This window comes from Aotus nancymaae, unplaced genomic scaffold (assembly GCF_030222135.1).
Source record: "Aotus nancymaae isolate 86718 unplaced genomic scaffold, 86718_ANA_hifiasm-v0.15.2.pri h1tg000059l, whole genome shotgun sequence".
Taxonomy (NCBI): Eukaryota; Metazoa; Chordata; class Mammalia; order Primates; family Aotidae; genus Aotus; species Aotus nancymaae.
In genome coordinates this window covers 70245499-70259947 of record NW_026988473.1, presented here as the reverse complement: position 1 = coordinate 70259947, position 14449 = coordinate 70245499, and the positions used below count along the sequence as shown (strand labels likewise).

The 14449-nt window shown below is 43.2% G+C and overlaps 1 protein-coding gene across 4 annotated transcripts in view; it reads left to right on the top strand.

Annotated features, from left to right (window-relative positions):
- The window catches only part of ME3 (malic enzyme 3), a 211516-nt gene that overhangs the window by 128639 nt on the left and 68428 nt on the right, over positions 1-14449 (top strand). For all 4 annotated transcript variants that reach the window (XM_012469477.3, XM_012469479.2, XM_012469478.2 and 1 more), the window contains exon 4: positions 9304-9379. In XM_012469477.3, the coding sequence (XP_012324900.1) occupies positions 9304-9379 (76 nt within the window). The remainder of the gene's footprint in view (positions 1-9303; positions 9380-14449) is intronic.

The window sequence follows — 14449 nt, the reverse complement described above, 5'->3', positions numbered from 1 at the left end:
ATAATCAATAAACGAGATGGCATATTTGGGGATGGTACAGCCTTCACAACTTCAGATTTCAACACATTTTCTTGAGGGATATAACTCAAATGGCTGGAACTTTTTCTCACTCAGAAAAGATTTGGGTATTTTTCCACTCTCTACCATAAGTAACCAATATCAGCTACCGCATTTGGAGGCTTTATTGCATGCTAAGCCCTATACCATGTGCCTGATATATATTCTTTTATTTAATCTTCATAGAAACACTTCAAAGTAAACATTATTATATGCCCAGTTTACAATTGTCAAAATAAAGGCCCACCTCTGCCTCCTTCCAGCACCCTTCTGAACAACTCACCATACCTAACACATTCATCGCTGATGGAGTACCTGCCGTGTGCCTGGTGCTACACTAGGCCCTGGGAACAAATGTCGATCTGCCCTCCTGGAACATGAGTCTAGTGGGAGGAGATATGCACTAGAGAGATAATTTCCTAAATATCACTTATACCTCCTAGTGTCACGGCATCATTTCCCACAAGGAATTCTTTTCCTTTGCTCTCATTTCCAAAGGCCTGTTAAAAGAACAATGACTGCTGAGATGAAAAGCAGTGCAAAGTCCCTTGAAAAGGGGGGTTCCCTCACTTCCACTTTAATCAGAGCTCCAACATGTCAACAGGTTGGAGCTCTGATTAAAGTGGAAGTGGGCATCTCTGAACATTTTTGTTGAATGAATAAAATGTTTCCTGGCCATATCACGCTGAGGAACAAACAATCCTAAAATCTCAATGCCTAAAGCAAAGTTGATTCTGCGCTCTGCACCCTGCATCTCTGACTCCCACATCTGGGGGCTGTGCTCTGTGTCACCCTTACACTGGATACAAACTAATAAAATAGTCTTATCTAGAGCTCTATAGGTTGCTGTGGCAAAAAGAAAAAGAGAAGATGGAAAATCACACTGACTCTGAAACACTCCCACCCAGAGGTGTCATGTTGCATCCACTCACATTTTATTGGCCAAAGCAGATCACCGGGCTGTGCTTTAGTTCAACAAATTGTGGAAGGACAGCCTGCCTTGTGCCTGCAAGAGAGAACAGAATATAGTTAGAGAACAGAATGAATTGCTTCCACACATGGACAGAAAGAAGTTTCAACCCTGTTCCAGGATGAACAACCTATAACAAATACGCCTTTCAGACCAAATGAATTAAGTATTTGAAAGAACAAATCAGGTGCTCGGTACAATTTTTGTTAAATGACCATTCCCTTCCCTCTCGGCATACTTAACCCAAAGCTCCATGCAGCAGAAGCCGTGCCCCTTCTCTGGCCAATCCTTTGGTCAGTGGGCCCTGATGACCAAGCATCAGCTAACAGGGAACCTGTGGTCTTTTCTGGAAATGAAAGTAGGAAAGTCCAAATGTGAAAGCTATGAATCAGGGGACAGTGATATATTTTCCTGAGCAATTCCCTGCAGCTTCCCTTTAAACAGCAACCTCCTGAGTACACATACAATATAATTTTTGATACAGATATTGGGCCAGGTGTGGTGTCTCACGCTTGTAATCCCAGCACTTTGAGAGGCCGAGGTGGGTGGATCACTTGAGGTCAGGAGTTCGAGACCAGCCTGGCCAACATATAGTGAAACCCCCTCTCTACTAAAAATACAAAAATTAGCTGGGTGTAATGGCACATGCCTGTAGTCCCAGCTACTTAGAAGGCTGAGGCAGGAGAATCACTTGAATCTGGGAGGCAGAGGTTGCAGTGAGCCGAGACTGTGCCACTGCACTCCAGCCTGGGTGACAGAGTAAGACTCCATCTCTCAAAAAATATATATACAGAAAGAGAGATATATATTTTGTTTACTCACAACTTTTCAGGAATTAACTATATTTTATGTAAAGTCTTTGTTTTAAAGCCTGAATTCCATAGGTAGGCAACATGCCATATTCACTATATATTTTTCCATCCCTCAAGTTCCAAAATTGATTCCCTGAAGTAAACAGGAAAAACATGGGAGAAGTAATCAGAAGCTAAAATTATTTTTGTTTTTGTCCTGTTCTGTCTAGTGGCTATTAAAAGCAAGATTTCCATGACTGCTTCTATTCCAGATGCCCATGTTCTCAGCTCCAGGAGTAGCAAAAGAAGTTGTGTTCTAATGACTCAGAGGGGTCATTAGCCTTGATGAGTGTTCAGGTTGCAATAACTCACTGCAGGATGTTTAGTGCCTTGGGATCCCCAGGGCAGCCTATAATTTGCTCAAAAGATGGAAATGTCTCTGCACCTCTGCAGAGCCAGGCCCAGGGATTCCTGTGTCTTCCCACCTTCCCGCTTCCCATTGTGCCTCAGAGCAGGATAATACCACTTTAAACATGTCACACTAGTTGTCAAAGGCAGTGCCTCACAGGACATCATTCATTCCCAGAGGTTTTGACTCATTCTCAAGGAGAGAAGATTGAAACAGACCCAGCTGTAGAATACAGAGAGCTCCTTGGCACCTAAATCATTACCTCAATCATCCATAAAGAGCTTCCAGGAAACCAGAGCAGTGTGCTCTCAGGAAGCCTTACTTTAACACCCACTTCAGACTTACCATAATGGACAAGGTTAGACAATTATTAAGATTCACGTGTCTACAGGGTTTTACAGTGTGCAGGGATTTTGCAAACTTGTCTTGCATGTTTCTGGGATCCAAGAGACTTGCATTCTAATCTCACCTCCACCTCCACAGATTGACCTCTTTATCTGATCTGTAAAATGATGGTGATGCCCCCTGGATAGTGTTGCATGAGCATTATGACAATGTACATAAAGGGCCTGCCAGTGTCCCTGGAACAGAGATACTCAAAAAAAGCTCATTAAATAAATAAATAAATAAATAAATAAATAAATAAATAAATAAATGTCGCGTCTTTGTGACACGTTTCCCTTTCCCTTGATCTCTTTCTCATTGAAGATTAGCTTTTGCAGGGAACATGGAAAATTAGTCCCAATTGTGCATCACCAAAGAGCCTTCTATTTTATTCCCACTCAGTGACACACAAAAGGAAAGATTTTCTACCTGCCGTACTTTATGTACAACAGTCTTCTTGTTTCAGTAACACGTATAATTATTCATCATGGCTCCTGACAAACATGCATATTGAAATGGATGATTCTAGCTAAAACACTAATTTATCATTATATGCAAACATTTACCAAACACTTACTATGAGCTAAATATCTCTCTGGACATTTGGCCAGCATTTGAGCCCAGGCAATCTGACTCCTGACTTCACACTTTTAACCTCTGCACTAAGATTAGCAACACTAAGAGCTACCATTTGTTAAGTATTTACTATAGGCCATCAGAGACACTGTAATATATTCTTTAAAGATGAATTGTCTTATTTAATTATTATAACAAGGGTATGATGCAGGTGGTGTCACTTCTTCCATTTTACACATGAGGAACTGAAGCTTGAGGAAGGGAAGTAACTTATTCATAGCCATGTAGCTAGGAAGTGACAGAGCTGGGCTTCCAGCCCCGGTGTTGCATTTGCAAAGTACATACATTAAACTCCTAGTCTATGCTACATTTTCTCTAATGTTTCTGTGAACCGTCACTTTAGTTGTTTGAAGCCTCATCACTTGTCAGTGCTTTGTATGATTGGAAATCACTTGAAAATCCCCATTCCAGCCTCAGGAACTCCTGTAGGTCTGAGATCTCAGAGTGAAACTAAGCAGGTCTAGATAGGAGCACCGCCTGGGGCACCTAAATATTCTTCCTGAAGCCACTAAGAAGGAATGCAGAGGGGTGAGTGTCTGCATTCCTCAGGTGATCAGAATCTCATGTGTATTCGTCTGTTCTCATGCTGCTATAAAGAAATAGCAGAGACTAGGTAATTAATAAAGAAAAGAGATTTAATGGACTTGCAGGTCTGCATGGGTCTGGAGGCCTCAGGAAACTTACAGTCATGGCAGAAGGCAAAGAGGAAGCAGGCACCTTCTGCACAAGGCAGCAGGAGACAGAAGTGCAAGCAGGGGAAATGCCAGATACCTATAAAACCGTGAGATCTCATAAGAACTCACTCACTATCACAAGAATGGCATGGGGTAAACTGCCCCCACAATCCAATCACCTCCCTTTCTCCACAGATGGGGATTACAGGTCCCTCCCTTGATACATGGGGATTACAATTCAAGATGATATTTGGGTGGATACCCAGAGACAAACCATATCATCATGAAAAACAAATCAGAACCAACTCCATCACTGGTTACTGCTGGAGAAAATGGTATCCTCTGAGTAAAAATGGCCTAGATCTGTAAATATATTGCTGAGATCATTGAAGAGGTGTTCTTCCATGGGGGTACCGTTTCTTCTTTGAGCTGCTTTAGATGCAGTACTGCCAGGAAATGAAAAGATGGGCAAGGTTCTTGATGGAACCTGAAATACATTTGCTTATCATCATAATCCCTAGCCCTGCATATTTTACTTCTTCAACATACATCAAAGAAAACTATTTTATTCAGGACCCCAATGTGCATTTCTGTTTGGTACACTTCACACCTCTAGGTGCCTGTTAAGAACTAGATCCTTGAGAAAACCAGCATTCTGCATTAGTGGAAACAGCACTGGACTCAGGATCCTGGTTTAAGCAGACCCAGCTGCTTATGAGCTGTGTGGCCCTGGACAAGTCATTTCACCTCCCTAGGCTTTAATTTCCTTATTTATAAAATAAAATATTTGGGTTAGACATCTCAAAATCCCCAGCCAGGGCAATCCTTTCATGATCCTTGGTAGCTAGCTGCAGTTTAGGCAATACATGGAAAAGTACTTTGAGAAGTGGTTAAAAGCTCTTAATGCCTTTCAAAATATGTTATTTTTGCAGTGCAGAGCATGAAATTATACATGTAGAAAAATAAAATAAGTCCTTTGAAATTTTAGTTTTTCAAATTTAAACATAACAATGTTCATTTTAAGTGTCCCTCCTCTCTCTCCTTTTTATCTTAAACAAAAAAGCGTCTATTTTAATGTACACAGATAATTTAAGTAATCATACCTATCCTGTGTTTAATTAACCACACCAGAGCTTTGGTAAGGTCTAAAATAGTGCATGGATCTTACCCCTTTGTTTGCCTTCTCCATTGATAAGAGTTGTTAAGAGACCTCCTCTTCCTGGTAAGGGCGAAGGAGACATCTCTGCAAGTGGAAATTTCCTTTATAAATGTAAATTTCCTTTACAAAAAGAAAACTTGTGCTGTGTTTTTAGAGCGTTTCCTGCCTCTGTTTATTTTAAATGGTCTTTAGCTCAAAATGATCTACAGGTCAAAGGTATGGTATATTCTGGTACCCTTCACCTGGACATTGCTCTCAAACCTTATGAGTAAGTTAATTCAAATACCTACCCTGCCCCACTTCAGTGTGGTGAATGGCACCCTGCACTCCTCAAGTCTTAAATTCTGTGGGATGAATGGAGCCCTGCACTCCCAAGTCTTAAACTCTAGAGTTTTCCTCTTTCCTGGCTCATCTACCATCTCCATGTGCTCATTTTCCTGCTTTAAGCCACAGGCAACAGCACAACCCACATGGTCCCTTGAACATGATACAACATAGCACACACACAAGTTGCCTTTGTTCCAACTCTCTTCCAGCTTTATTCAACACTTTTTATCCTCATCCCCCAACTATCATTATCATCATTCATTTATTTATTTTCCATTTATTCAAAAATTGTGCATTGAACATCTATTATGGACTAAGTTTAGGGATACAGTGGTGAACAATAACAACAAAACTAGATGCACACTTTGCCCTTATGAAGTTTATAGTCTAATGAGGGGGATGGGGATTATTAATGAGATAGCCACACAAATAAATGTGACAAGTTTGTTTATGTAGGGATCGTAGGGATGGGGTACTTCGGGAGCACAAAGCAGGGAGCCTCTCCTTTGACTTGGAAGTTATCAAAAGCATGAGTATGAATTAACTGAAGAGTGAGAAGAAGCATGTGTATTAGGCAGAAGGAATTGTATGTGAACTTGTAATTGCCCAGTGGGTTCTTCCTGCCCACTGACAAACCCAATTCACTAAGACCATAGTATTGCAATAAAGAAAGGGTTTAATTAACACAAGGCAGCTGAGAGGAGAGAGTGACTCAGCCTCCTGAGAACTCAGAGGCTAGGGATTTAATGGATAATTTGGTGGTCAGGAGGCTAGGGAATGGGCACTGCTGATTTGTTGGGAATGAAATGATAAGAATGTGGAAAATGGTTCTTGTGCACTGAGCCCACCTCTGGGTAGGGGCCACAGGACCATTTGAGTCATGAGTCATGGGTGTTGGTGCGGTCAATTGGTTGCCAGAATGCAAAAATCTGAAAAACATCTCAAAAGACCAATCTCAGGTTCTACAATAGTGATGTTAGCTATAGGAGCAACTAGGGAAGTAAAAAATATTGTGACCTCTAGCCACATGGCTGCTGAGTAGTAAGGGATTATAGAAACTATGCCTATGTTTTAGCAGAGGTCAGGCCCTTTTCATAATCCTAATCTTTAATTCATCTTACAAAGGCAGTTTCAGCCCCCAAAACTGAACAAGGAAGGGATCAGTTTTAGGAAGAGACTATTATCACTCTTGCTTCAAGTTAAATTAGAAACTAAATTTCTCCCATGGTTAGCCTGGCCCATGCCCCGTAATAAGTAAGGACAGCCTGTCTGTAAGGCTAGAAGCAAGATGAAGTCAGCCATGCTAGATTTCCCTCACTGTCATAATCTTTGCAAAGGTGGTTTCAAAGTAGCACTGAGATGGAATGGAAAAAGGCCAGTGTGGCTGAAGAGTGTAGAGTAAGAAGTGGAGTGGAACAAGATGAAGTAAGGAAGGTTGGCAAGAGCCAGATCACACAAGGCTCTGTAGGCATGTTGAGGACTTTGGTCTTCAGTCTATTTTTAGCACAAGAAGTAAAACAATGAGTCATTGATTTCGAGAACATCGCTCTCACTAGCATATAGAAAATAGGAGAGAGGCAAGAGTGGATGTTACCAAGTTATCGTGGCACTTTAGGCAACAGATATTGGAAGCCCGGACAAGGGAGGTGATGTTTCTGATGAAAGAAATGTATGAACCAGGAGTTACTTAGAACGTACCAATGAAGAACTTGGCAATGAGTTGTAAAAAAGAAGAGAGGAGAGCATCAAGAATGATTTCAAGGGGTTGGAATTGTCAAATTAGATATGTAAGGGATAATATTCACTGAGAAAGGGAGAAGGAAAGAAAATCAGTTTTATCTTCTTTGTTTTATCTTGTCTTTGAGTCATAATGGTGGAAGATTAGATGATAAATTTTGTTTGGTACATGCTAAGTTTGAAGTACCTTTGAGATATGCAAAGGGAAATGTCAGGTAGGCAGTTAAATAAAAGGTCTATTATAGTGGCTCTAAAATCAGAGATAATGTGTTTCTCCAGGGGACATTTGACAACATCTGGAGATATTCTTGGTTGTCACAATGTGATGAGAAGTGCTATTAGCATCTGGAGGGTAGAGGCCAAGAATGTTCCCAAACAGCCTACAATGTGCAGGACAACCACACCCTGCACAGCAAAGAATTATCCGACCCAAAATGTCAAAAGTGCCAAAGGTGAGAAACGCTGGTCTATAGATATTTGAGAGTCATTGGCCAAAAGCCTTGGGTATTGATAAGATCACAAATAGAATAAGAGTAAGAAAAAAGTGGGATGGTACAGTTTTTGAGAAACTTTAATGCATAATGGCTGGATGACTTACCCAACATAAGAGACTGAGAAGGAGCAGCAGAGAAGTAGGAGGAAAACTCAAAGAAAATGGAGTCACAGAAGCCAAAAGTTGGGTAGAGGAGTGATGAAAAGTGTCAGATGCTACTGAGAAGACAAAGGAAATGGGGGCTGGTGAGTGTCCATTGCATTTAGGAATGTGAAGGTCACTGATAGCCTTTGCAAGAGCAGTTTTGGTAGCACCATGTTGAGGCAAGACATACTGCAGCGGGTTGAGAAATGAATGGGAGGTGAACAAATGGAGGCAGCTAGTATAGGCAATGCTTTTAGGAAGTCTGGAATGGAAGGGAGGAGAGGGAAAGAGAACAGCCTGGCAGGAAATGTGGAGGTCAAGAACAGTTTCGGGTTTGGTGATGTTTTTGTAGTTGTTTTATTTTGTTTTAATTTTTTCATTATGGAAAATTTCTAACATATATAAAGTAATCAGAATATTAAAATGGATTTCAGTGTACCCTGGATTCTGTGGACTCTGGATTCTGTTTTATTTCTTAGATGAGTAATGTTTGTTTTAGGAGGGAGTTGATTTGGCTCGACTCAAATTCCCAACTCTCTCTCTCCTAATCAGCAATAATTAAAATCTCTGCTCAGTTTTTTCAGATTCCAGCTGTACTTATTTTTTGCCAATCCCCCTGTGTATGCATAGTTTAGTGGTCAGCCAATAATTTGCGTAGATTTGGGAGTTTATTCTTTCTGTGGCTTATTCCCTTCCAGAACCCATTCCCTCTTCATTTCCTGGCTTCTCTTCTAGCTCCAAATCTATTATCTGACACCTCAAGTTATTAAGACTTTGACCTTCTGTTGCCCCAAGTTGCCTGCAGATTGGACTGCCTTCAGGCAAAAAGCTGCAAACTTGCAAATCTCAAAAGGTATAATTCCTGCTTTCAAAGCTTGATTTCCCTCCAGTATCTGTCTGCTCTTGGCCAGCCCCCATTGCCTTCGTGTGTGTGTGTGTGTGTGTGTGTGTGTGTGTGTGTGTCTGTGTGTGTGTGCGCGCGCGCATGCATGTGTGTATGTGATCATGATGGAGTAGCTCAAGACTTCCCATCCCCAGCTCCATCCCCCACTGCAAGAACGTCATGCACATGTATCTGAACATCCCAAACCACATCTCCAAGTTTCAGTCGCAGCCCCAGCCCTAGGGATCCAGCCACTGCAGTGTGGTCTGTACTTGGGAGGAGGGACCTGGAGAAGAGACCCAGACCGTCCCTAGAATCAGCCTTGGGGCCATTCAGTCAGGGAATTCTGGCATGCTGGGTACTGGTCTAGAGGGAGGAAAGAAGGGCACAGACTCTGGGGAGCACAGGCTCTAGGTAGGCACACTCCTTGGCCCCATGGACTCCTTGCCCTGTGGAGAGAAGCAATTTGGAAGAAAGCCAGAGGATGACCCTCTAAACTGTTGGGGCTTAGGGCAGGAATCTTTCTTGCCCAGGTCTATGAGCAAATTTAATTAATGCAATACCCAGTACTGTGGACTTTGCTCAGTTCCTAGTCTGACTGCCTGGTTTCTCTGTATGTACATGTTTTGTTTCCTTTAGTGGACTGTTCATCACCATTCACGACAAGGGCCACCTTGCAACAATGCTGAACTCTTGGCCAGAAGACAATATTAAGGTATGATTCATTTTCATTGCTATTGCATTATTGTTGGGTGAACCCTTTAAGCCTGAACCAGAGTCATTTCCAGCTATAAAATGAGCCATTGTGACACTAAAGGCATCATACTATCCCCCATTCCTAAGCCACAGACCTTTTATAGCCAAGTACAAATACACCACAGAGTAGAGGTTTGCATTAACCAAGCATCCATGTGACACTGCCCTTCATTATTGTAATCGTTAATCTGAAGATATGTTCAGCATATGTTGAGTCCCTGCTAGATATATGGTGCTAGTTTCCATGGTAGACACAGAGAGAAATCAGGCATAGACCCTCTTCTTGAGTAGCTGATCTGTTGTATGGAAGATAAGCCAGAGGCACAAAAGACTAACAAGGTGAGACTTGACCAGAGATAAATATGGTACACAACAACAACTGAGGATGTTCTTTCAGAGGCAGGGATGATTTTTAGCCTGAGAAAATTCTGGGATGACTTCATGGGGGAAGTGACAGTGGAGCTGGGCCTTGAATTAAGAGGTAGCCTGTGGACAGTTAGCAAGTGGAGAGACTAGGATGTGGGGTGAGGACATGCTGTTCCAAAGGTGAAAACTTATGATGGACAATATCTTCACACTTGGGTGTGTGTACCCTGGGTGTACACAGCAGTGTGGGGGTAGGGATGTGGGGCATAAATGTAGAGTGATAAAATAAACCTGCCACTTCTTCCAGGAACATCCATTTTACTCAAAAACTTTAGGAGAAAACGTTTCTTTTTTTTTTTCTTTTCTTTTTTTGAGACAGAGTTTCACTCTTGTTGCCCAGGTTGGAGTGCAATGGCACCATCTCAGCTTACCACAACCTCCACCTCCTGGGTTCAAGTGATTCTCCTGCCTCAGCCTCTTGAGTAGCTGGGATTACAGGCATGCAACACCATGCCCAGCTAATCTTGTATTTTAGTAGAGACAGAGTTTCTCCATGTTGGTCAGGCTGGTCTCAAACTCCCAACCTCAGATGATCCCCCCAACTCGGCCTCCCAAAGTGCTAAGATTACAGGCGTGAAAATATTATAGAATACAAAAGTTGTTTTAATTTTTTTTTTGAGACAGAGTCTCACTCTGTCATCCAGGCTGGAGTACAGTCACAGATTATTGCAACTTCAACTTCCTGGGCTCAGATGATCCTCCACCTCAGCCTTACCAGTAGCTGGGACTACAGGTGTGGGCCACTATATCTGGGTTGTTTTTTTTTTTTTTTTTTTTGGCAGAGATGGGGTTTTGCCATGTGTCCCTGGCTGGTCTTGAACTTCTGGGCTCAAGCAATCTGTCTGTTGAAGCCTCCCAAATTCCCAGGATTACAGGCATGAGCCACCGTGCCCAGTGATGTTAATTTTTATATATAAAACATGCAACTTTGTAGAAATGTATTAGCCTTTGGCTAAATCCCCAGATCTCCTGCTATAGAGACATCTATGGAGGAATCTGAGGGGCTTCGGTATCTAAGATCATTGTTACTTCTGAAAACAAAATGAGTGAGGCAAAAATGCAAAACATCCACTGGTTGGCTCGTGAGGGTATTTTTGACACCTGAATTGGGGAGCGGTTGGTGCTGACCAAGTATAGTACAAGGAACTCTCAGGGCCAATGCTCACATCACCCTGCTTTGCCTGGGAGGCTCTGACACTCCAACACTGTTTTCTCTCTCTTTTTCCCTGCCCATTCCCTGAGGCCCTCCACCCTTCTCCACTGGACACCAAATACAGCTTCTTTCTGTCTACCTCTCTTTGTGTCCCACCCACTGCTGGCTCTCTCCAGGGAATGTTATTTAAAAACAGAGCAGGCTGGGGACAGAACCTTGGCTCTCAGGAGCCAGGCTCGAGCCACAGCCAAGGCCCTGGGACTTTAGTCCTAGCTCATTTTTTACATCTGTGTCTGGGTATCATTTCATCTTGTGCTTCTCCCTCTTGCTTATCTTCTTAGACTCCAGTTATGTGAAGGCCTTGGCCCTGCAGGTTTTGGTCCCAGGCCCAGAGAAGCAAGTTTCCAGAGCATGTCTAGCATGAATCTATAATAAAATATTGAGGACATTAAGGGAAGCCAGCTTACTAGATGGGCTAATCTGAGTGTATATGCTATTGGGGTCCTGTAAAGTTACCTCTTTCACTCACCTTCCTGGACAGTTCAATCTTGGGGAAACCTTAGACAAAGGAGGCACTCAGTAGATGCCTGTGGAGTTGAATGAATTCAGTTGATAGACATACTGAGCATCTTTCATGTCACAGATACTGTGCCGGGGGGTTCTCCACTAATATATTCAGTGCTTTTGTGCAAATTATAAGGAATTAGAAAGAATGATAAAGGTACCTCTGTTTAACTAACAAAAAGGCACCCTTCTCTCCAAGCTGGCACAGGAGTTTGGTGAGGGGATGATGGACTAGATTTCAGGTTTCAATTGTTCCTCTTATCAGGGCACAACTGTATCAAAGGCCTTGCTATGAGGGATGAAAAATGAGAAAAACATGGACCCTACCCTCAAATTGCTTTGTATTGTGGTTGGGAAACTGAGATGTAAATTCAAAATAGAACCTTAGGAGCTGAATATCTATTGACTTCAATAAATATATTTTGAGAACCTTCTAAATACTGAATGCTAATTGCCAAAGAGATGGAGACCACAACCATTGTGATTCTAGAGGAAGAGAAACAGGGCTTTGGGTACCCTGGAAGACGTAGGACTCCAGCAGGCCCCAAAAAAGAGAGACATCCAGAGCCTCTAAGGAGAATATTAAGTTGCATGAGCAGATCTGGGCCCGTGGTATTGAATTCATTTGCATTCAACCATCTTTTAGTAAACATCTACTCTGGAAGAGCTCCCTGGAGGTTCACATACAGAGAAGGTATATGGGCCGATACTCAAGGAGCTCAAAGTCTAGTTAGAAAGACTGACTCAAAAATAATGACATACACTACATCTGTGCTGCCAAAGAGACCCCAGAGGACAAGGAGTAAACAGGTAACTGGTTTCCCACCCACCCTAGAGTGCACAGGTGAGTGTCTGAGACCACCTCCATCCTTTATTCCTGTCTCACTTTAAAGAAACCTGGAGATCAGTCCCAGTGACTATGTAGAGGAATCAGACCTGGCTTTGCAATCAGACAGCCCTGGGTTCTGGTCTTGAAGCTTCCACTTACCTGCTGCGTGTGCAGATAGCCTCTCTGAGCTTTGCTTTCCTATTATAAGGATTAACCATGATAAAGTCTATACACACTGAAGTGCACTTGAATAGATATTGCCATCACTGGAGGTGGTGCAGGCAGCTGTAGCCCACATAGCAGGGCAGACAGGGCCTGAGAAGTCTCCCTTACCTGGGAATCACAGGCCACAAATGAGCAGTCAGACGATTTGGCCCCTAGACATATTTGATATGGCCCTTAGTGGTTTTCTAACATTTCAAATTCATGGGCAACATTTTAAAATCAGGAAAGTTCATCAGAAATAGATATCCAAGCACCTGGATTTGTGGCTTCTCTGGAAAAACCAGGAGCTCTGAATATTGGGCCTGTGGTCTGGCATGTAAACAGGTCCACTAGAGCTGCTTGGACTGCCTCTGGCTTACCCTGGGCCCCTCCCTGCCCTATTCACTGGGCTTTTTCTGGAGGTTTTTCTCCCCCCACCTCCAGGGTACCCTTTCAAAGGGTTAGAATTTCCAAGCCACAGTCTTTCTTGTTTTCTGATATGTATTTTCCTGTTATTTAGAAAGTGGAGAGGAAGGTCTTCTTACCTAGGTAGGGAATCTCTGCTCATCATTATTCCATAGCACTTGGGGACTGATGCAGAACTTCTCCTTCACTACTTCATTCTATTCCCACAGACACAGGGAGAAGTTGGAGTAAGGACTTCTGAAACCCCCAGTGTGTGTCCTGAAGAATGTGTACAAGTGTGGCTGGGTGCAGTGGCTCACACCTGTAATCCCAGCACTTTGGGAGGCCAAAGTGAGCAGATCATTTGAGGTCAGGAGTTCAAGACCAGCCTGGCCAACACAGTGAAACTTCGTCTCTGCTAAAAATACAAAAATTAGCTGGGCATGGTGGCAGGTGCCTGTAGTCCCAGCTATTCAGGAAGCTGAGGCAGGAGAATCACTCGAAGCCCAGAGGTGGAGGTTGCCATGAGCCTTGTGCCACTGTACTTCAGCCTAGGCAACAGAGCAAGACTCTGTCTCAAAAAAAAAAGGGGGGGGGGCAGGGACAGCGTCTCACGCCTGTAATCCCAGCACTTTGGGAGGCAGAGGCAGGTGGATCACCTGAGGTCAGGAGTTTGAGACCAGCCTGGTCAAAATGGTAAAACCCCATCTCTTCTGCAAAAATTAGTCAGGCATAGTGGCACATGCCTGTAGTCCTAGCTTCTTGGGAGGCTGAGGCAGGAGAATCGCTTGAGTCTGGGAAGTGGAGGTTGCAGTGAGCTGAGATGGGGCCACTGCATTTCAGTCTGGGCAAGAGAGTGAGACCCTGTCTAAAAAAGAAAAAAAAAAGAATGTGTAGAGTTGTGTCTTTTCTTAGATGAGCAAGCTGAGGTTAAGTGACTTGTCTGAGGTTACCCACAATTAAGTGTTGGCTCTCAGCCCATAACTGTGGTCCTAAGTCACTTTGCCAACCAGCTGCTAAGTGGGAGAAAGTTTTTTCAAGGCACAGATATCCTTAGACCTGTTGCTAGCTGCTCTCCTAGAGAGGAGGAGTGATTCAGAGGAACTTCTGAATCAACTCAGAAAGTAAAAAATGACTTTCTATGGTTTCCCAGCAAAAAAGCAGAGTTGAAAACTGCAATGTAAGAAGAGTAGGCTGCAAGGGAAATGGGGCCAAAGCCCAGGGCTGGGGAGACCGTGAAGTTTTGTGGGCCTTGCTTTTTAGGAAGGTGGGGGTGGGCCAGGCCAGGCTGTCTTGAGCTGTCTAGCGTAAATCACAAAGAGGAGTGAGAACTGCTTTTCAGACTCTTTCCCACAGTGGCCATTGCCTGGAGCCTATAGGAAGGCTCAGCTGAGAACAGCCCTCCTCCCTAACAGTTTTCCCAAGCTCCTAAATCTCTCCCTCACCCA